The sequence below is a fragment of the Dipodomys merriami genome, unplaced genomic scaffold, assembly GCF_024711535.1.
Source record: "Dipodomys merriami isolate MVZ:Mamm:240054 unplaced genomic scaffold, mDipMer1.0.p SCAF_116, whole genome shotgun sequence".
NCBI classification, from domain to species: Eukaryota; Metazoa; Chordata; class Mammalia; order Rodentia; family Heteromyidae; genus Dipodomys; species Dipodomys merriami.
Genome location: NW_027202449.1, coordinates 810790 through 831441, shown reverse-complemented (window position 1 = coordinate 831441; position 20652 = coordinate 810790). Strand labels below are relative to the sequence as shown.

General features: G+C 62.6%; 1 protein-coding gene across 1 annotated transcript in view; it reads left to right on the top strand.

The window, feature by feature from the left end:
* The window catches only part of LOC138822839 (junctophilin-3), a 38122-nt gene continuing 17470 nt past the window's right edge, over positions 1–20652 (top strand). Inside the window, exons 1-2 of the mRNA XM_070015786.1 lie at positions 1–453; positions 15852–16629. Of these exons, the coding sequence (XP_069871887.1) occupies positions 72–453; positions 15852–16629 (1160 nt within the window). The 5' untranslated portion in view covers positions 1–71. The remainder of the gene's footprint in view (positions 454–15851; positions 16630–20652) is intronic.

The window sequence follows — 20652 nt, the reverse complement described above, 5'->3', positions numbered from 1 at the left end:
CCGCCCGCGCCCCGCCGCCGCCGCCGCCGCCTGTTTCGCCGCCTGCGGGACTCGCGGAGCGCGTTACGTGCATGTCCAGTGGGGGAAGGTTTAACTTTGACGATGGAGGCTCCTACTGCGGAGGCTGGGAGGACGGCAAGGCGCACGGCCACGGCGTCTGCACCGGCCCCAGCGGCCAGGGCGAGTACACCGGCTCGTGGAGCCGCGGCTTCGAGGCGCTGGGCGTCTACACCTGGCCCAGCGGCAACACGTACCAGGGCACCTGGGCGCAGGGCAAGCGCCACGGCGTCGGCCTGGAGAGCAAGGGGAAGTGGCTGTACAAGGGCGAGTGGACGCACGGGTTCAAGGGGCGCTACGGGGTGCGGGAGTGCGCGGGCAGCGGGGCCAAGTACGAGGGCACCTGGAGCAACGGCCTGCAGGACGGCTACGGCACCGAGACCTACTCGGATGGAGGTAGGCGCGCGGGGCGGCGGGGGCGCGCGGGGGGCGCGGGGCGGCCCGGCCCCCTCCCCCGCCCGCTCCCCTCGCTCCCCCCCCTGTGTATCTCCGGCGCGCCTCGCCCTCCTGCGGGGCTGGGGGTTTCAGAGGCCTGGCCACAGGTTGCCCCTTGCGGGGGGGGGGTGTCCCCCTGCCCTGCCGGCTGGGGGTGAGGGGTGTCGGGCGGCCGAGCCCGGCCCAGCCGGGCCCCGAGCCCGGGGACCGGCGTCAGAGCAGGCCGGGGACCTGCGGGCAAGGCCCGGCCGGGCCTGCGGCCACCTCCGGGACCCACCGAAGTTGGGGTGGGGGCTGCGGAGCCCCCCTCCTCCGGTAGAGCTGAGGGTCAGGCCCCGGCCTCCCCCAGCCGCGAATCCACCCAGGCCAACCAAGAGGGAGCGACTGGGAGCTCGAGGCCGGGCCGCCTACCCGACCTGAAACAGCCAGGCAATGAACTTATGGGCGGTTGGACCCGGCCAGCGCCGTCGAAGCAGGCTGCTGGAGGGAGGGAGAGGGGGGAGGGAGGCCCATCTGTTTCCAGAGAGCCCAGGAATGTCGACTTCCCGGGGAATTGCTGGGTGCCATCCACCTAAGATGCCACCACACTGGGGCCGGAGCCGGCGGCCAAGGCCGGAGAGCTGCCTGTGTGACGGCTTCTATCCGGGAAGCCATGGCCGGCGTGGCGGCTGCCCCTGGCCTGGACCCTCCTGGAAGCCAGGCTCCAACAGACTGTGCCCAGAGGCCTCCCCCTCCCCCAGCTGTCTCTGGAGGTGCCTCCCACTGGGCAGACTGCTTGTTGTTCAAGCAGAGATGCCCGGGAAGGGAAGGGAGTTAGATGCGCTGCAGTGACTTGTGCTCCCCGGGGAGGAGGGGGCCCAGAGTGTCCCTGTGTCTCCCTGCCCAGGCGTGGAGGGGGGGCTTCCGGGCCTCATCCAGGAGTGAGGAGGGCTGGGGAGTAATTATTATTTTGGCTTATGCAACGGAGAGGCAGGGTTCGTTATTACCCAAAGAGGAGGCGGAGCCTGGGCAGTTAATTATATAATGCTCCTGCCTGTCTGCCGTGCCCAGCCCGGGGCCCAGGTGGCCTTTTCTGTCTGGTTGTTTTCCTGGAGCGGGCTGGAGTGGTTTGCTGACCCTGGGGTGCCAGGGGCCGCAGGAGCAGACGGCCCTCCCTCGGTTCCAGGCGTGGGCCGTGTGTGTGCACACGCAGGCCTGGCCAGGCCCGGCAGCAGTTGTGGTGGCCGCAGTGGGTGGGCAGGCAGCCTGGCTCCCAGCTGGGCTCTTGGGGAGCTTGGAGCAGTTCTCGCGGGCGGGGGGAGGGGCTTTGCTAGACCGTCTGCAGAGCTACCTTCCAAAGGGGCTCCCGGCGGGGCCTGGGCCGCAAGGTTCTTCATGGTGTGGTGTAGGCCGGTCCCCACGGGCTGTGAGGAGGGTGGGGCCGCACCCAGTCCTGCACCCCTTCCCCAGATGGCTCCTGTGTCCCAGGCCCCGCCTGAGCAATCCTTCCCTCCAGTCAACAAATGTGTGAGCAGGAACTGTGACATGCAGCTGCAGGTGTTGTGATGGAGGTCCTGGCGCAGCCTCCACTCTCGGCGAAGGGCTGGTGACTGCTCCCGCGAGTGGAGCTGGGGCTGGGGCTGGTCCGGCGTCCAGGAGCTGGGCTGTTCGTAGGAGGACACTTTCTGGACCCAGACCCCAGCAGGCGGCTCCTTCAGACTTCCGTCCTTGCCCCTCCTCTCTGGCTCCTCCGGTCCACTGTACAAGTGAGGCCAAGGGGCCGGGGGTCATGTGGCCTGGTGGCAGAGCCTGCCCTCTGTCTGCCACACCCCCCTGGCTCCCACCACACCTGCTGGAAGGCAGCCCGGTTTGCCCAGGTCCTCACCAGGCTGGCTGCCCGCTTGGCTGGGGACACGGCATTTGGGAGACTTGAACTGGCCTTTCTGGACTGGGGTGGGGGTCAGGACCAGCGTCCAGGAACAGGCCTCTGAGCATAGCCATAGCATCTTGTTAGCCTGGGGGGCTCTTGGGAGCCTGGGACCCTGGGCAGCCCTGCTGCAGACCAGACGGGGCAGCGTCTGCTGGCGCAGGACAGAGCCTCAGCGCCCTGCCCACCTGTGGCAGGCAGCAGGGGGCTGCCCCCTCCTGAGTGCGTGGTCCCAGTGCCGGTCCAACCTTGTGCAGAGAACTTGAGGTTGGCCTCTGCAGAGCTCCCCAACTTTAGTGCCGTTCCCAGTGCTGACTGGGGGAAACAGTGGTTGTCATGAATAATACAGGAGCAGCAAATGTATTCTGCATTTAGCTGGAGTTGGTATGGAATCCATTCCGACTCGGGACACTTGTGCCAAGTCCTCCTCCGGCTCACCCTCCCCCGGTGCGGGCCTCTGCCTGGTGAGGCCTGGGCCACGGGGCAGCAGGTGCACAGGCTTGCAGGGAATCCTGGCCCGTGCAGCCCTTTGTATTGTGACCTTGGGCAAGTTACTTGACCTCTCTGAGCTTCTTTTCCTTCACCTTCGCAAGGGGCTGCTGCTGCTGCTGCTGCTGCGTGGGAGTATCAACAGCAAGAGCAATACAATATGCATGCTTCACTTTTTTTTCTTTTTTTTTTTTTTGGTGTGGGTCCTAGAACTGATCTTAGGGCCTGGCCACTGGTCCCTTTGCTTTTGTGCTCAAGGTTGATGCTCTGCCACTTGAGCCACAGCTTCACTTGTAGTTTTTTGGAGTTAATTGGAGATAAGAGTCTCATAGACTTTCCTGCCTAGGCTGGCATCGAACCAGGATCCTCAGATCTCAGTCTCCTGAGTAGTTAGGATTGTAGGTGTGGGTTGCTGGTGGGGGTGGTCACCATTTTTATTATTATAGTTCCTGTGTAGCCAGGCTTGCTAAGGGTGGCCGTGCAAGGGTCAGTAGCAGTACCAGGAGATTCTTGCTGTGTGCGAGGTTTGGGAGGATTCCCTGCTTCATCCCTACAGTGCTGGCGGCCTGCCTTCTCATTCCCATTCTCCATGTTGGGAAGCAGAGGCTTCCAGGCAGATGAGCTTTGGGTGGGGTGGGATTCACGGTTGGTTCTGGAGTCTGTGGGGCTCACCCTGTAAATTTCCTGTGCAGAGATGCCTTCTGCTCCTCCCTCTTCTCCCACATCCACTCCTCGCAGGGCTGCAGGCTGATGTACACGCACATGTGCGGGTGGGGCGGGGGGGGCGATGGAGAGGGAGGAGGCCTCCCTGGTCGGCCCACACTGTGGTTCGCTGACACCTGCTGGGTCCTTGTGGTTGGTTGCACAGGTAGACGTCCTCCCTGGGTGCCAGGGACCAAAAGTTACCCCTGAGATAAGCGCTCCCACACCCTGGGAGAGATGACTCATCTGCCACCCAGGCCTCTCCCCCTCAAACACAGGTCCCGTTCACCAGTCCAGATCCTCAACCCCCACAAATCACACACACACCCACAGCCAGGATTCAGAGCCCCCTCCCCTTCCAGGCGCACGCGCGCGCGCGCACACACACACGCGCACACACACACACACACATACACACACACATACACACACACACACACACACTACACCTGCTGCCCGGAGACATTTTCCATCCTTCCCCTGGAACAGCCAGGCGCACATCCTGGCTTTGCTGCTCTCCAAGCCCCCCTCCTCCCCCCCCCTCTGATGGCAGGCAGAGGGGCCCCGGTTTCTATTTTAAACATAGTTCTGCTACTAATGTCCCTCATGCAAACAACATTACCTACCCTCGGGCATGTTTTTGGTGCTGGGCTGTGACTGTGTGAAAAGTTCTCTTTTTAAGGAGTTGGGAGGAAGGGAGTCATCCATATGGATTTTACCCCAGGAGAAACCATTTCAGGACCAGAAAGAAACAAGCACTTAGCTCTTCTGAGATTTTTTTCCCCCCGGGCCCCTTAAGGGGCGTGGGGTTTGAAAGGCTTCCTAAGGTGGAGGGAGGGAGGGAGGGAGGGGGAGCAAACGCCTCATTCCTTGCAGGGCTGCCACCACCAGTTGTAGGAACAAACACCAGTATAAGAGCAAGCGTTGGTGAAAGGCATCCCTCCCACCGGCATGCTAGCACCAGGGCTGGTGAGGGCTGGGAGGGGTGAGGGCCGCTGGCATGCTAGCACCGGGGCTGGTGAGGGCTGGGAGGAGTGAGGGCCCCTGCCCTCGTGGGGAAGGGGAGGAGCTGCGTTGTCACCTCTGGTGGCCGCGGCTGGCACTGTCACTTGGTAAATAGTTGCACAGTGAGCGAGCTGTGTGTGAGCGGGCTGGGCCCCTCCGAGCCCTGTGAGCCTGACCATTAGCACAGGTGACCCAAGGCCCAGCAGGGGGCTTCTTCCGGGCTCTGAGAGGAAGGCTCTGGGGAAGAGATGGTGTTGGGACAGGAATCCGTTTCCTTCCAGACTTTTCCCCTTCCTCAGTGTCGTATTCTCTGCAACTCTAAATGTAAGTGGCTGTTGGCCATGAGCTGGTAATTCTGCATGTGTTTCAAGGACAGGTGTTTGGGTCTGTGAGCACAGCGTGTCTGTGTACATTGCCCACAGGCCCCCCCCAGTTTGTATCCGCAGCGGGGAGGGGCCCAGGCCGAGCTGTGGACCTGGCCTTGGTTCTGAGGAGGCCCTGGTTGCTTCAGCACCTTGGAGAGCGCCTGCCAGACAGCCAGGCCCGTCTGGGCCCTGGCTCCCGGCTTCCCCGAGCCGGCCCAGGTGGGCGGCCCAGTGACCGCCTGGCCCTGGACTCCCGCACCCTTGGCCCCGGACTGAGCCTGGCCTCCTCTATCGCAGGCCCAGCGCCACGCAACGCTCCCCCGGCTCTCAGCCTTTTCTCCAAGCCCAGCGCGGGCCGGGTGTGGCGCCACGTCCTGGCTGCCCTGGAGGCCACGCCCTGCCGGGAGGTGGAGGGGAGGCGGGCTCAGGCGGGGTTGGCCTGTGGAGGACGGGGGGGGGGGGGGGGGGGGCGGGCATCGTGCTGGCACAGGCCTGCTCTTGGCTGTGGCAGCTGACGGAAGGGAACTTGCCCTTCCCTTATTTTTTGGCTGTATACAGGGATTTGAACTCGGGGCCTGTACTCTGTACTCGCTAGGCAGATGCTCCACCACTTGACCCCTGCCCTGAGCCCTTTTGGCTCTGTGTTTTTCCCGTTGTGTCTCACACCTTTGCTCTGGCCAGGCTGGACCACAGGGCTCTTACCTGTGCCTCCCAGATAGCTGTAATGTCCGGTGTGTGCCACCATGCTCAGCTACCTTCTCTTGAACTCAGCCTCCGCTGATTGATGAGGTGGCTCAGGCCTGCCCAGCCACAAGGCCACTGGCCACCTGTGGCTCTTTGAAGCTGAATGAATGAAAGTGAAATTAAGATGTGAGAATTCGGTTCTCCCGTTGCACCAGGCACACTGCTGAGCTCAGTGGCCGCTGGGCTGGCGCCCATCCTATTGGGCCGTGCAGAGATGGACGCTCATCTTTGCAGAAGATGGCTCATGAGGGCAGGGGTGAGGGTCTGCGTGCTCACTGCCCGGTGACCCGTGGCTGAGGCAGTGGTGGCACACACTTGTCACTCAGCAAACCCTGTGCAGTGACGGAACCGGGCGGATAAACACAGCCATGATGGCTCTGTCTGCCGTCCTCAAACCTGAGAGGTGCCCGTCTGGGAGCCCAGACTGGCCATGGGTGGCTGAGGGGAATGTCTCCTAAAGCGCTCTGTTACCAGGCTGGTGATCCCAGATCGGTTTTGTTATTGGCTTTGTGGCTGCGTGTGACAGACTGCCAGCATTTTACATGAGAATTTGGACAAAAGGAGCAGCAGGTGATAGAGCAGTTGGGTGGGAGCGGCCAGAGTGGGGCGGGAGCAAGCGGGCTCCTTGCAGAGTGCTGGAAGACTTTGGTTCCCACTACCTTGTGCTGCTGCTTTTCCTGGCCAGACACAGGGGTCATCTGAAAAGCACTCACAAGGGTGTGTCCCGTGGGCATGGCATGGGACTGGGGACCCTGGGGCCAGCCAGAGAGCACGCACTGAGCACTGGCTGTGTATGGTGCAGGTTTGGATAGCATAGAAGACTTGAAGAAATGAGCAAAGAGAAGTAGAATGAGTTGGGCGTGATGTCCATGCCTGTAATCTCAGCCCGGGGTGGGGGGGGGGGAAGAGGGAGAGGGGGGAACGTGAACAGGAGGTTTTGGTGTCAAGGGCAGCCTAAACTATGTAGCAAGACCTTGTTTGTTTTTAAAGACATTTCTAAGAGAATAAGCAGTCTGGACAGAGATGCAAAACTAAAATATGTGACACAAGGATTTTTCTTGTCAGACTTCGGGGACCTGCGAGAAGTGTGTCCCCAGGGTCGGCGGAGACCTGGGGCAGGTGCTGGGCTGTTCAGGAAGGTGCATGTGGTGGCAGTTGTTGGTATCGTGGGAGCCTCTTCCTCTCCAGGGTGGAGCCCCGTGCTTTCCCCGCACCCCGTGCATCTCCCTCCTCCCCTAGGCTGGCGAAGATGTCAGGTCAGCTCCTGTGCCAGCTCCTTTCGGAGCTCGAGACCCGGTCTCTGCGGCGGGGAGGCTGTGGGCTGCCGCCGCCGGCCCAGGCCAGTGCCTCCCACGCCTGGGCGTGTTTCACAACCTCCTGGCGGCCGGCTGTGGAGCTGGAATGTCCGGGCTGTCACCCAGGGTTTCTGTAAGTTTCCGATGCTGCCGCCCGGTGTCCAAGGACCCCACGTGGAGAAGCGTAGCTCGGCTCGTGCCTGTGAACGCTGTGAACGCGCGCCACACGTGGCCTCGGAAGCCGTGACGAGTGTGGAGTCTCCGGCCCCTCCGCGGACCTGCGGGGGCAGGACCTGTGTGTCCGCGGGTCCGCTGGCATTTCAGTGCAGCAGCGCCGCTGGACACACTGGCTTCTGCCTCGGCCATGCACGCGTCTGTCTGGGGTGCTGTGAAGAGGGCTGGTGTCCGGGTGCACGTGGCGGTGGTTATGGTGGTTATGGAGGTGGACAGGCGACCTGCGGGATGGGCTTCGTTACCAGCTCTGCAGCTCAGGCCCAGCGCTGTCTCCTGAGCCCTGGAGTGCCGGGGGGGGGGGGGAATCTCTTTGTTTACCCTGTGTCTAGAAGAGACATATTCCCTGTGCAGTCTGTGAGGGCAGCGCTGGTCGCACCCCGGAGGGGAGGGTTAACCCTCACTAGGTTGTATCTGCAGGAACTCTTTTTTCCCCCCAAGGAAGGCCACATTCCCAGGTCCAGGGTGAGGATTTGGGACACATGTTTTGGGGGGACACATCTGACCCCTGTGTCACCAGGGCTGCAGAGCCAGGGAAAGCCCTCTGACAGCAGAGTGCCCAGCTTGTTGAGTATCTGTTCTGTTCCATGTGTGTCAGACATTTTTGTTGTCGTCATCATCGATGCTGTGTGTTTTGTTCCTTAACTCTGTGTTGAGATGAACCATTCTGCTTGCTGTAGACCGGGCTGCCGGTGACCCTCAGAGCCGGTGGCTCTCCCGGGGCTGGGCTGGTGGGGGGCAGGTGTTCGGGTTGTTAGGGGAAGGTACCTGGAGAGGTTAGGGAGCCCCAGCCCCTCCTCTTCCCCGTGTGCTTCCCAGCTGTGTGGGTGGAAGGGGGTAGGGTCCACGCACACCCCTCAAATCACAGTGCCCCCCACCCAGCACTGCGCCAGCGGCTCATGGGCTGGACGCCCTGCAGGGCCGTGCGCACCAAGCCGTCCCTCGGGTGGCCGGGTAGGCCGTGTTCTGTGCCTCCATCCCTTCCCGCGGACCACGTGGGTCGGCTCTGCCCCGGGCTCCACGAGTGGCATTGCTGTGGACTGTGTGGACGCAGTTTCCCGTGGGTGCTTGTGGTGCCCTTGGGGACAGGCCAGGGGAGTGCGGGGGTGGCTCTTCTGCCTTGGGAGGCGCTGCTGGCCAGTTTCCAGGGGCTGTGCCATTTCCATCCCAGCCAGCAGGGCAAGGACGCTGACGACCCCACATCCTCGCCAGCACCTGTTACTACCTGTCTTTCTGATTACAGCCAGCCTAGTGGGCGTGAAGTGGTGGGGTTGCATGGCTTGGGTCTGCATTTCCCAGGGGCTAATGAGTGTCTTTCCTGGTGCTCTCTGGCGGTGCCTCTGTCTGCTTCGGAGCCCTGCGTCTGCCGATCCTGGCCCTGGGAACTGCTGGGTTAATGCGCTTTTTGTTGCATGCTAAGGCTTTCTGTAGAGCAGGGGTCCCGCATGGGAATGCTGGCCAGCGGCAGGCCATCTGAGACCAGCCCCCCCCCGAACACCGGGAATGATGCCAGGCACACAGTAGGTGCCCAGTAAATGCTTCAGGGACAGCCCTGGTGTTGCTGTGCTCAGCCCAGAGGGTATCTGAGGTCAGGGTGATGCTGTTCAGCTCCGCTTGCTAGTTCTCTGGGATGCTGTGCCCGGGGTTCACGGCGTGTGTGTGTGTGTGTGTGTGTGTGTGTGTGTGTGTGTGTGTGTGTGTGTGTGTGTGTGCTTGCATTGTGAGCTGCAGCCGTGTACTGGGTGAGGAGCTGAGAGCCAGCCGCAGCACCGGCCCTGGGGGTGTGGAGGAGGGGGAGGGCAGAGGGGGAGGAGCAGGGGTGGGTGGCAGACCAGAGATGTGGTGAGGTCTAGGGCCTGGAGCAAGCTGCCTGGGGCAGCGGTGTGGGCCAACACCCAGGAAAGAGTGTAAGAGGAGCATTTATGCGCCCCGGGCACAGGCCGAGAGCTGGGGGGGTGCGTTGGGGGCCCTCCTGCTTCACCTGCAGGCTGCACAGCCTACCTGGCTAAGAGCACCCCGGGCACCGGCAGCTCCCGCCTTGGCCTGCAGCCATGCCCAGGCCCTGGAGGGTTCCCCGTGTCCTGAGGGAGGGGCCCTGGTGAGGGGCAGCGTCCTGTCCTGTGGGTGGAGAAGGGAGTGCCAGCCTGAGCCCAGGAAGCAGGGAAGAGGAGGCGAGGAGGGAGGGGAGGGAGGGGGAGGAGGAGGGGCCGGGAGGGGAGGGCGAGGGGGGGGAGGTGCAGGGACCTGGGACGGAGTCTTCCCTGCTGTCGGGGCCCTTCTTATTCCCCACTCCCTGCTCATGCTTTCAAGCCTCGAGCATTTCCACTGGAGCAGTTTTGCATCTTTCCTTTCAATCCATGCAGCTTCTGTGAAGAAGTGAGTCCCGTCAGGAGGCAGAGACTGAGGCCAGAGGCACAGCAGAACTCGGGGTGGAGGGGAACAAGGTCGGCTCAGAAGCAGGACCTGAGTCAGGGCTGCCAGGTGGCCAGGCTCTCCCCCTCTCGGATGCCCAGTTCCAGGAAGGGCTCTTCGGAAAGCTCTGGAAGTGGGAATGACCCATCCATCTCGGCAGCCAGAGTGGGTGGGGCTTGAACTCTGGGTCCCGCTGGGCGGAGGCCCAGGGGGGAGCTCAGGTCAGGCTCTCGGGGGCTGGGCAGGTTCTGGGCCTCTGAGAGGCAGAGGCCAGCTGGCCTGGCCTGCCTTCTGGAAGCCTGTCCCGTCCATCCTCAGGACGGTGCTGCCCGGTCCCGCCCCCTCCCCGACACCGGGACCCCCATTGTAACCCCTGGGGCCCTGCCCAGGCCCTTTGGCCACAGCCCCTGTCCTGAAGAGCGTGTTAGCAAGGACGGGAAGGACGTGGGCTCTGGGGGCCTGCACAGCCCCGCCTCCCGAGGGACTGCGGGGCCGTGGGGCTGCCTGCCCTGCCCCTGCGCGGGGAGGGACGCGGTTCTGGGTGGTTGCCTCCTCCGTAGTGGCCGTGCTGGACATGATTCACCACCACAGGAGAACAGCGGGCGCGGAGCTCCGGGCTTGGAGACCCCTCCCAGGGAGTGGACGGGATGGACTCCGCTTCCCAGAGGTGTTTTCCGGGTCTTAGACACTTCCTGTGTGTCCCTGAGTCCTCCAGGACTCATGGATGATGGCTAGGAAGACGTTTCTGGAAATTTCAGCTGTCTCCTGTATTCGCAGGGGCAGCGATGGCCAGCTGGGAGTGGATGCCTCGGGGAACTGGGGACGCTGGCGGCCCGAGGGCCTTCCCCTGAGGTACAGCCAGGCCTGCTCTTCCCAGAGCCCCCTCTGGGTAAAACTTCCTGCCACCAAGGGGCACTCGGTGCGGTGCAAGCTTGGGACCAGAGACGCCAGCTGTGCAGTCCCAGCTCCACCCCGAGCTCTGGGCAGGTGACTGATCTGTAGCAAAAACTCAAGTGTTTGCATCCAGCAAATGAGCGCAGACGCAAGGGCTTCCCCTGGGGCTGTTGCCTGGTTGGTGGGTAATGAGCCTTTGTCTCCTCAGAGGGTTGGAAGGAACCCTGAGAGCCGCCGCACCTTCCCCTCCCTGGGAACATCTGATGGGCCCCACATCTCAGATCCGCCCTGGGGTACCCCTGCGTCTGCCACGTGACCGGGGCGTGGCTTCTGGGAGGGCAGAAGCCCTGGAGCGTGGCTTACTGGCCTTGAAGCTAGCTCGGGTTATACACATTCTACTCCAGCTCCTCCATTTGTCTGAACCCACAGACCAGGACAAAGTCCTCTGCTAACTGTGATAACGTGCCATCCCTGATGCGGTAGTGGTCATTACAGGCAGCCACAGCCACCCACAGGAGCTGGGAGAGGGCGGGAGGGGCGCGCGCAGAGCTTCGTACAGGCTGGCGGGGGGCCGGGACCCACCTTCCAGCTCCTGTGCACTGGACCTCGTGTCGCCCGCCACCTTCCCCACGTCCGTGGCACGCATCCGCTGCCTCCCTGCTCAGGCGCGGTTTGTCTGTCCCCGTCCTGCTGCGGTAGGTAGAGATCTTCCGTCTCTTCCTGGATGTCCCCATATTGTTAAGTCACAATGTAAACAGTCAGATGCACTCCCAGCGCGTTCCACGGTTGTGACTGTGCAAGACCTGCTGCTGCTGAGCTAAGCAAAGCGCTCTGAGCCCTCCACGCGCAGCTCCAATCCATAATGGCCTCATTTTTCTCAACTGTGTGGATTTCTTCAAATCACTGGTTCATTTCCCCCATCCTCCAAGCGCGCCATCAACATGCTCTCCCAGATTGTCTCCAAAACACACAGATTCAAGTGTACCGACGGCCTGCACCCCCCATCCCCCATTCTTCTCGGGCCTCCCCTTTGTCCTTCCCGTGTTGGGTGATCTCTCCATGTTTGGCTCTTCCTTGATGTTCTCCCTTATTTTGGTGGAATATGTGTTGTAGCAGCAACCCAAGAAGGACACGTGGGAGAAGTCTCTGTGGCCCAATTACTGGATTGTTAAGTTGCTATAGAACGTAGCCTGGAAGTCGTTTTTTGTTAAGGGCGTGTGTGTGTGCGCACACGCATGCACATGTGCACGTATGCACACCCATGTGCATGAGTCCTGGGGTTTGACCTCAGGGCCTGGGCACTGTCCCTGAGCTTTTGTGCTCAAGGCTAGCACTTTACCACTCTTCCACTTGAACCACAGCACCATTTCTGGCTCTTTTTGGTACTTAATTGGAGGTAACAAGTCTCACAGACTTTCCTGCTTGGGCTGGTTGTGAACCTCATTTCTCAAATCTCAGCCTCCTGAGTAGCTAGAATTACAGGTAGGAGCTACTGGTGCCCAGCTTGGATTTGGGACTTTGTTTCTTGCAGTGTGTAAATACAGCTAACTCCTCACATGCCAGAGAGTGCTGCAACCAGCCTAGAGAGCGACTTTTGTTTTAAATATGGTGGTGACAGTTTGGAGACATGGTCACTCCTCCTCTCTCGTTGATCATGGGGCTTGAACTCAGGGCCTAGGCACTGTTCCTGAGCTCTTTTGCTCAAGGCTAGTGCCCTACCACTTTGGGCTACAGCGCCATTTCCAGTTTTCTGGTAGTTGATTGGAGATAAGAGTCTCATAGACTTTCTTCTTGGGTTGTCTCTGAAACTGTGATTCTCAGATCTCAGCCGTCTGAGAAGCTAGGATTACAGGCATGAGCCACCAGCACCCGGCACATAGACATGGTCACTCAAGTCTTTTCTGAGGACAGCTTACCAAAACAAGAAAGAAATCTGTGTGACCAAGAAATTTGGCTGTAGGAATTTGCCCTCAGGGTACAGTTGAACATTATGTGTAAATACTAGCCGTCAGTGAGGAGCGAGATGGGGCCTCAGGTTTGAACTCTGTGCTGTATGTGCTTAGCATGCATGCATGCCTGGTTCAGTTCCAGCACCACACCCCTGCACATGCACACAGACACGCACACCCGCACACACCCGCATTGGGGCATGCGTGCACACACATGCACATAAGTGCACACGCATGTACACACAGCACAGACAGTGTCTTTCCTCTTCAGGCTTGTCATTGGTCAGCGTCCTGCCCATGTGGTCCCCAGCCACGATCGTGCTCTGCTACTCTGTCTCTGGATATATGGGGTCTCTGTCATTTGTCCTGAGAGTTGTTGGGGAGATCAGCTCTTGGCTGAAGCCCTTGGACCTGGTCTGCATGCTCAGTGCCATTTCCTTCTGGTCAGTGGCCCCTGTAGCTAGAGGGTCCTCCAGCAAGCAGGTGCTGGTCCTCTGGCCCCAGATCAGGTGGGAAGGCCAAGCACAGGCCCCCAGGGTCAGCCCCCCCCATGCCCCTCCCTCGGGGATCCTGGCCAGGTCCCCAAGGACCCAGCCCCATCCTCAAGTCCAAAGTTGCTTCCAGTGTTTGGACAGTGGCCGGCAGTGGCTTCTTTGCCTAGCAGGCTAGCCACATCTAATCCAGCTTTGGGGTACAACGTGACCAAAGTGGACAGCCAGTGTTCACCCCGTGGCTGGGCGGGACAGATCCCCGGTGCTTCCTGAGGGACCGGGCTGCTGCCAGGCCCCGCACCAGCGCTGTGCCCCTCACCCCACCCGCTCCTCCTGCGCAGTAGGCCCTGCCCCCGCCTCCCCCGTGCAGGCTCCGCGTCTGGAGACGTCCATCTCAGACACGGCGTTGCCTGTATGTGCCGGCCTCGTGCCCGGCTAGGCAGGCGCTCCCTGCTGAGCCCTAGCACTGCAGCCACTCGCTGAGCCGCGGCTGAGGTCTCTCGGAAGGATGACTCGGTCATTGTCCTGTGCACTCTGTGAACTTCCCACCCATCTGTCCCCCCCCCGGCCCCTAGGTCCCCCTTCCTCCCCGCCCCCTGCCCCAGCCACATGGAACAGGGGGCGGGGCCATCTGCCGTCCCCAGGGGGCGTGCATCTGTTCAGTAGGGAAGACATGTCTGAGATACCTGCAGCCTGGTCCCGGCCTGAGTGGGTGTGTGGTAGGGTGGCGTGGGCCCTGAGCTGTTGGGCTGTGGTTGGGGAAGGTCCGGATGTTGTGAGGGGTGTGGCTGCTTGGCCTGGCAGGATCGGACCGGATGGGGTCGTTTGAGTAAGGAGATGGGACTTGTCCTGTGTTCCAGGGTGGCCTGGACTCTGGCCTCGGCCCCTGCAGTGCTGAGACCGCGGTGCGTGCTGCCACAGCAGGCTCTGCAGCTGTGTCTTACGTGTGCCTCTGGGTGGTCTGAGCAGGCGCGTGGCGCTGCCATCTTACCACTGTTTCCAGATGGTTCCATCGCCCTAGATGGGCACTTGGTCCCCAAGAAGCAATCTTATGCGTTGCCCCGCCCAGCGGTGCCTCGCTGCTTCCTGGTGCGTGGACCTGGCCCTCCCGGCCGTCAAGGGCGTCGCTGGGATTGGTCCGGCCTCCTGTCCCCGCGTGTCGGCAAGGCTGCCGGGCGCACGCCGTGACGCCGTCTCCCCTGTCCTGGATGGCGTGCCACACGGTGGCGCGGCCATGTTTAGTTGGCGCCTTTGTCTGTTGGTGGACGAGGCTTATTTCTGCCCTGGGTGCGGGGTGCCTGCCCGGCCCCGCCCCGCCCCTCCTGCTGCTGCGCTGGCGCTTCAGCTTTGAGCCTGCGCTCTTCTCTGCTCGCTTGCCTCTTCCACGGGTCCCGGCTCGGTGGGTTATACACTCTTCTTGGATGCGCTCTTTGGTTTTTTTTTTTTTTTTTTTGGGGGGGGGTCCAGTCATGGGGGTCTGAACTCTGGGCCTGGGCGCTGTCCCTCAGCTCTTCAACTCAAAGCTAGCGCTCTACCACTTGAGCCACAGCGCCACTTCCGGCTTCTTTTTGCTTATGTGGTGCTGAGGAATCGAACCCAGGGCCTCATGCATGCAAGGCAAGCACTCTACCACTGAGCCACCTTCCTAGCCCTGGATGCGCTCTTTGGGATGCCCCCGAAACAGCTAAGCCCCTCATCTAGTTGCCCCCCAGCTGCCTCCTCATGCTCAGGTTGGGGAGCCCTCCCTGTGTCCCCAGCACCTCCTCATGCTCAGGTTGGGGGAGCCCTCCCTGTGTCCCCCGGTACCTCCTCATGCTCAGGTTGGGGAGCCCTCCCTGTGTCCCCAGCACTTCCTCATGCTCAGGTTGGGGAGCCCTCCCTGTGTCCCCCAGCACCTCCTCATGCTCAGGTTGGGGAGCCCTCCCTGTGTCCCCCGGCACCTCCTCATGCTCAGGTTGGGGAGCCCTCCCTGTGTCCCCCGGCACTTCCTCATGCTCAGGTTGGGGAGCCCTCCCTGTGTCCCCCGGTACCTCCTCATGCTCAGGTTGGGGAGCTCTCCCTGTGTCCCCCGGCACCTCCTCATGCTCAGGTTGGGGAGCCCTCCCTGTGTCCCCCGGTACGTCCTCATGCTCAGGTTGGGGAGCTCTCCCTGTGTCCCCCGGCACCTCCTCATGCTCAGGTTGGGGAGCCCTCCCTGTGTCCCCCGGTACCTCCTCATGCTCAGGTTGGGGAGCCCTCCCTGTGTCCCCCGGTACCTCCTCATGCTCAGGTTGGGGAGCCCTCCCTGTGTCCCCCAGCACCTCCTCATGCTCAGGTTGGGGGGAGCCCTCCCTGTGTCCCCCGGTACCTCATGCTCAGGCTGGGGAGCCTTCCCTGTGTCCCCCAGCACCTCCTCATGCTCAGGTTGGGGGGAGCTCTCCCTGGACTTGGATGCCCTGCATTCTGCTTCCTCCCCCCACCCTCTCCTGATCTCCTAAGTCGGAAAGAAGCAGCAGGAAGGAGGCAGGTCACAGCACCCTGTCTTTGGAAATGGCCGCCAGTGACGATGACTAACGCACTGTACCCCCAGCCGCGTCACCTAAAAGGGAGCCCAGGCTGGAGGGCTGTCCCCCCTGCACCCTGTGTTCCTGCCCTGGGAGCCCCCCCCCGCCTCACACCCTTGCACCCCCCACCTCGCACCCCTGCACCCCCACCTCGTGCCCCTGCACCCCCCCGCCTCGCGCCCCTGCACCCCCCCCCGCCTCGCGCCCCTGCACCCCCCCGCCTCGCGCCCCTGCACCCCCCCGCCTCGCGCCCCTGCACCCCCCCGCCTCGCGCCCCTGCACACCCCCCCCAGCCACCCTGGGAGCTCACTTCTCTTCCCCTTGCCTCCCCAGGGACATACCAGGGCCAGTGGGCCGGTGGCATGCGGCAGGGCTATGGGGTGCGTCAGAGCGTCCCCTATGGCATGGCGGCGGTCATCCGCTCGCCCCTGAGGACGTCCATCAACTCCCTGCGCAGTGAGCACACCAACGGCGCGGCGCTGCACCCCGACGCCTCCCCCGCCGTGGCCGGCAGCCCCGCCGTGTCGCGGGGCGGCTTCGTGCTGGTGGCGCACAGCGACTCGGAGATCCTGAAGAGCAAGAAGAAGGGGCTGTTCCGGCGCTCGCTGCTGAGCGGGCTGAAGCTGCGCAAGTCGGAGTCCAAGAGCAGCCTGGCCAGCCAGCGCAGCAAGCAGAGCTCCTTCCGCAGCGAGGCCGGCATGAGCACCGTCAGCTCCACCGCCAGCGACATCCACTCCACCATCAGCCTGGGCGAGGCGGAGGCCGAGCTGGCCGTCATCGAGGACGACATCGACGCCACCACCACCGAGACCTACGTGGGCGAGTGGAAGAACGACAAGCGGGCGGGCTTCGGCGTGAGCCAGCGCTCCGACGGGCTCAAGTACGAGGGCGAGTGGGCCAGCAACCGGCGGCACGGCTACGGCTGCATGACCTTCCCCGACGGCACCAAGGAGGAGGGCAAGTACAAGCAGAACGTGCTGGTGAGCGGCAAGCGCAAGAACCTCATCCCGCTGCGGGCCAGCAAGATCCGGGAGAAGGTGGACCGGGCCGTGGAGGCCGCCGGCCGGGCCGCCACCATTGCCAGGCAGAAGGCCGAGATCGCCGCTTCCAGGTAGGGGGGCGTGGTGCGCCGCACGGGGGAAGGGGGTCAGAGACCACACTCTGGTCAGTAGGAGTATTACCCAAACTGAGCCCCATGGAAACTTGGGGCTCCTTGGAGGTCTCCCGGGGTGGCCGTGGAAGATGTAGGACGTGGAAATGGTTGATCTGAGGTCTGGGGACTGCTGTTTCCTCCTCAAACATGACAGCACCTCTTTTCTTCTGTTCCGCGACAGCCGGCGTGCTTCACGGAAGCTGTGGAGGGCTGGCGCAGGGGCCGCCCTGGGCTGGTGGGTGGTGTGGAGCAGCCTCGGCGGCAGGGCTGTGGGACATGGAGCCCGAGGCTCAGTGGACCTCTCCGTCCTAAGGAACGTGTCCGGAGGAGGCTGTGGGTGTCTGTGGGCTTCCGTTGTCTCGGGAGCCTCAGGGCTGAGAGGTGCCTGGTCTGGCTCCTGAGAAGCTGTAGAGGCTCCAGGAGACTGGGAGCTGGGGAGCTGAGCCACCCAGCCACCTGCCCCGGGGGGAAGGAAGCAGCACCGTAGGCCACCAGGGCGCCGCAAGTGAGTAGACCTGGGCTCTGCCACAATCTAGCTACTGGGGGGCTTGTCCATACCTCAGGGGTGCTCGGAGCCTCTGCTGTCCCCGGCAGGGAGCCGTGGGGCCCGGGACGATGTTCCTGTGTCTGTGTGGAAGGTGTCGGGTTTGCGGGCAGCGGGGCTGGGCCCCCAGGAAAGCCCAGCTCAGTGGTGCTCAGCCCTCCAGCCTGGTCGCCAGCCAAGGGTGAGGCCCTGTGGTTGGTGACATGACAATGAAGGCGGTGGCTGTGGGTCAGCAATGGACACCTGTCCCTTGTAACAGTTGACATTTAGAGAGAAATGAGACATCTCAGGCCGGGAAGGTGGCTCAGTGATAGAGTGCTGGCCTAGCGTGCATGAAGGTTTGGGTTCGATTCCTCAGCACCACAGAAACAGAAAAATCTAGAAGTGGTGCCGTGGCTCAAGGGGTAGTGCACTGGCCTTGAGCACAGAAAGGCTCAGGGACAGTGCTCAGGCCCTGAGTTCAAACCCCAGGACTGGCCCCAAAAAGCAATGAGACAGCTGTAAGGAGGAGTAGAATTCCTGCCTGCGAGGGAGGTCTGGAGGTTTCTGTCAGGCTGGTGTGGGGCTGGCGTGGTCAGTGCCGTGAGCCGCTCCTGGACGGGCTGGTCTCTCTGACCCCTGGTTTCCTCATCGGTGGTAGTGAGCGGGAGATGGCACCTGCCAGGCTCGCGTGGGGGATCCGGCCCCGTCCTGTGGCCCTGAGGTTGGAGCAGCACAGGGCTGGACCGGGGTTGGCACTGGTGACCTGGCCTGGCCGGGCCAGAAGGACAGGAGGGGGGAAGTCTGGCTAGGTGGCCTCCCCGCAGGATCAGCCCTTCGGGCCCTGACTGGGGGCCACCCCAGGGTGGAGCCGGCCCCTCTGGGCGCACGTCCCTGTCCACAGATGGGTGTGTGCACAGGCGGAGAGGGCGTGGAGGGGCAGGTGCTCACAGGCCCCCAGGCGCCTCCCAGCTTGTTGAACGCCTGCGCCCCTCAGGTCTGGCTTCCCTGACTGGAGCTTGGCGTGGACGGGTCACAGTGGGTTGTGGTGTGACTGGGCCCCGTGTCCGCGGTCACGGGAGCTGAGGGAGCCTCTGTGGGGCGGAGCCGCTGGCAGGAGGTGGGCTTGCGGTGCGTGTCCGGGCTGGCCAGCCTCTGCCCCTCGTGAGTGCTTCGGCGCCGGTGGGGTGGCCGCGGTGCTCCCGGGCGAGGGAGGGGGAGCTGCCGGCCTCATGGTGAGGAGCCGCTGGCAGTGAACAGCAGGGCCTCCGGCTTCAGGTCGGAGCAGCTGTGTTGCGTGGTGGCCGCCGAGTGCCTGGCCTGGCAGCTGCCGTGGCCCCAGGGCTGGGAGGTGGCGCAGACACGGGGCCTGGTCCTGCCAGCTCCCGCCCGCCCGGCAGCGGCAGACGCGGCTGTGTCCTGAGTGGGCCGGGCTGTCTCGGCAGCTTCTCTAGCAGTGGTCGCGGCACGGACAGGACCTGGATTCCGAGGGCCCGGCCGCCCTTCTCTCCCACCCAGCGGGAGCCTGGCCTGCGCTCACAGTGGGGCAGGCGGTGGTCTCGGGGCAGGGCCAGCCCAGGTCTCCACTCCCTGTGCTGGGTCACCAGGGTGTCGGGGTGCTCGCTGTCTGCCCCACACACTGGTGTGGTGCCGGCTTTCCTAGAAGCCTTGAGGCTCCCTGGGCCGGGCCTGGGCTGGGCCTGGCCCGCAGGGCTGGTCCCAGTGGGTCAGCGCGTGAGCGGCGGCGGTTGCTGCCTCTCCTGCTTCCTCCCCCTCTCCACCCCTCTCCCCCTCTCTCCCTCTCCTTGCTCTCTCCCTGCTTCTGTCTCTGCCTCCTGCCTTCTCCACCTGCAGTTTCTGGCATTTCCCCCAGGGCTGGCTGTGGCAAGTTCAGAAGGTTCCACTGGCCCCCAGCTGGCACCGTGTATGGCGCTCTGAGGGCGCCAGCCTGGCAGGACACGCTGCGAGCGGGGGGGGGAGGGGTGCAGCTGTGTTCCCTGCTGCGATCGAGTCTGGGCTGCCACGGTGGCCCGGTGTCCACCGCAGCCTCTGCGCCCCGTCTTAGCCCTATCCCTTAGTGATTTTCCCAGCAGGGCTGCCTGGCGGAGCAATTACTTGAAGTGGCTGAGCGATTACCGGCGGGGTGCCACGCTGGCTGTGACCTCAGCTACGGCTCATCTGTGCCCAGCTGGGGTGCCCATTGCAGGCCCAGACACCCCGCCCTGCTGTCTGCCGCCTGCCGCCTTCGAGACCAGCCCCTGGAGCGGCGGGGTGGAGGGGCATGGGATCGGCTTTCTGCCATCTCTGATTGATTGGTAGTGGCTGCCCAGAGCATTGAGTTGAGAAGGATTCTGAGGCCAAATCCTGCTGGGGCTGTGGACCTTGATTGATTAGTAATGTCTGTCATGGGTATATAAAGCCGTGTTCCAAGAGCGGCTGTGCATTGTGCACGCCTGGGCTGTGTCAGCAGTCCCTTGTGCGCAGCCTCCCGTGCCCACCCTCTGTGCCGATCTGAAGCTCTGCAGAGTGAGCTCTCACCTCCTCTGGCTCCAGGTGCCCAGAGATTTTTTTCAAGTTTAAAAAATTATGGGCCGGGCGCTGGTGGCTCACGCCTGTAATCCTAGCTACTCAGGAGGCTGAGATCTGAGGATCGCGGTTCAAAGCCAGCCCGGGCAGGAGAGACCATGAGACTCCTATCTCCAATAAACCACCAGAAAACTGGAAGTGGTGCTGTGGCTCAAGTGGTAGAGCGCTAGCCTTGAGCTGAAGAGCTGAGGGACAGCGCCCAGGCCCAGAGTTCAAGCCCCACGACCGACAAAAAAAAAAAAAAAAAAAAATTATGGGTCAGGTATGTTGATGCATGCCGATAATCCCAGCTACTTGGGAGGCAGAGATTGGAGGATCACAGCTAGAGGCTAGCTCTGGTAAACAAAAGCAAAAGGGTTAGGGCATGACTCACGTTGTAGAGCACCTGCTGAGCCTGGGAGGGCTTTGTGTTCAGTCCTCACTGCCACAGAAAAACCTGGTAACTTCTGCATGAGAAGATCATCTTAATCATTTTAAAGTTGATTGTGCAGGACTGACAGCATTAAACAATGCGTCCTGCTTGCCGTGCAGCCCGCCCCTACGTAGGAAGGCCACGGTGCCCGCTGGGATCCCAGTCAGAGCAGCCACGGCACCTCAGAGCCCAGAGCAGGCCTGGTTTGGGCCAGGGAGGACGGCTGGCAGGCTTCCCTGGGAGCGTAAGCAAGACTTCCGTAAGCCGAGCCTCCCTCCCCGGTCCTTTCCCGTCGGGTCAGCGCTGCCTGGCACTTCTGTTACATAATGTGCCAATCAAGACCGTACGTACAACCATCTCTACAAATAATTGGATGCTTGGAAACCCTCGGCTTCCTGTGAGCCTGGGGTGGTGGACGTGCCTGAAATCCTTGCACACAGGAGGCAGAGAGGCAGGAGGA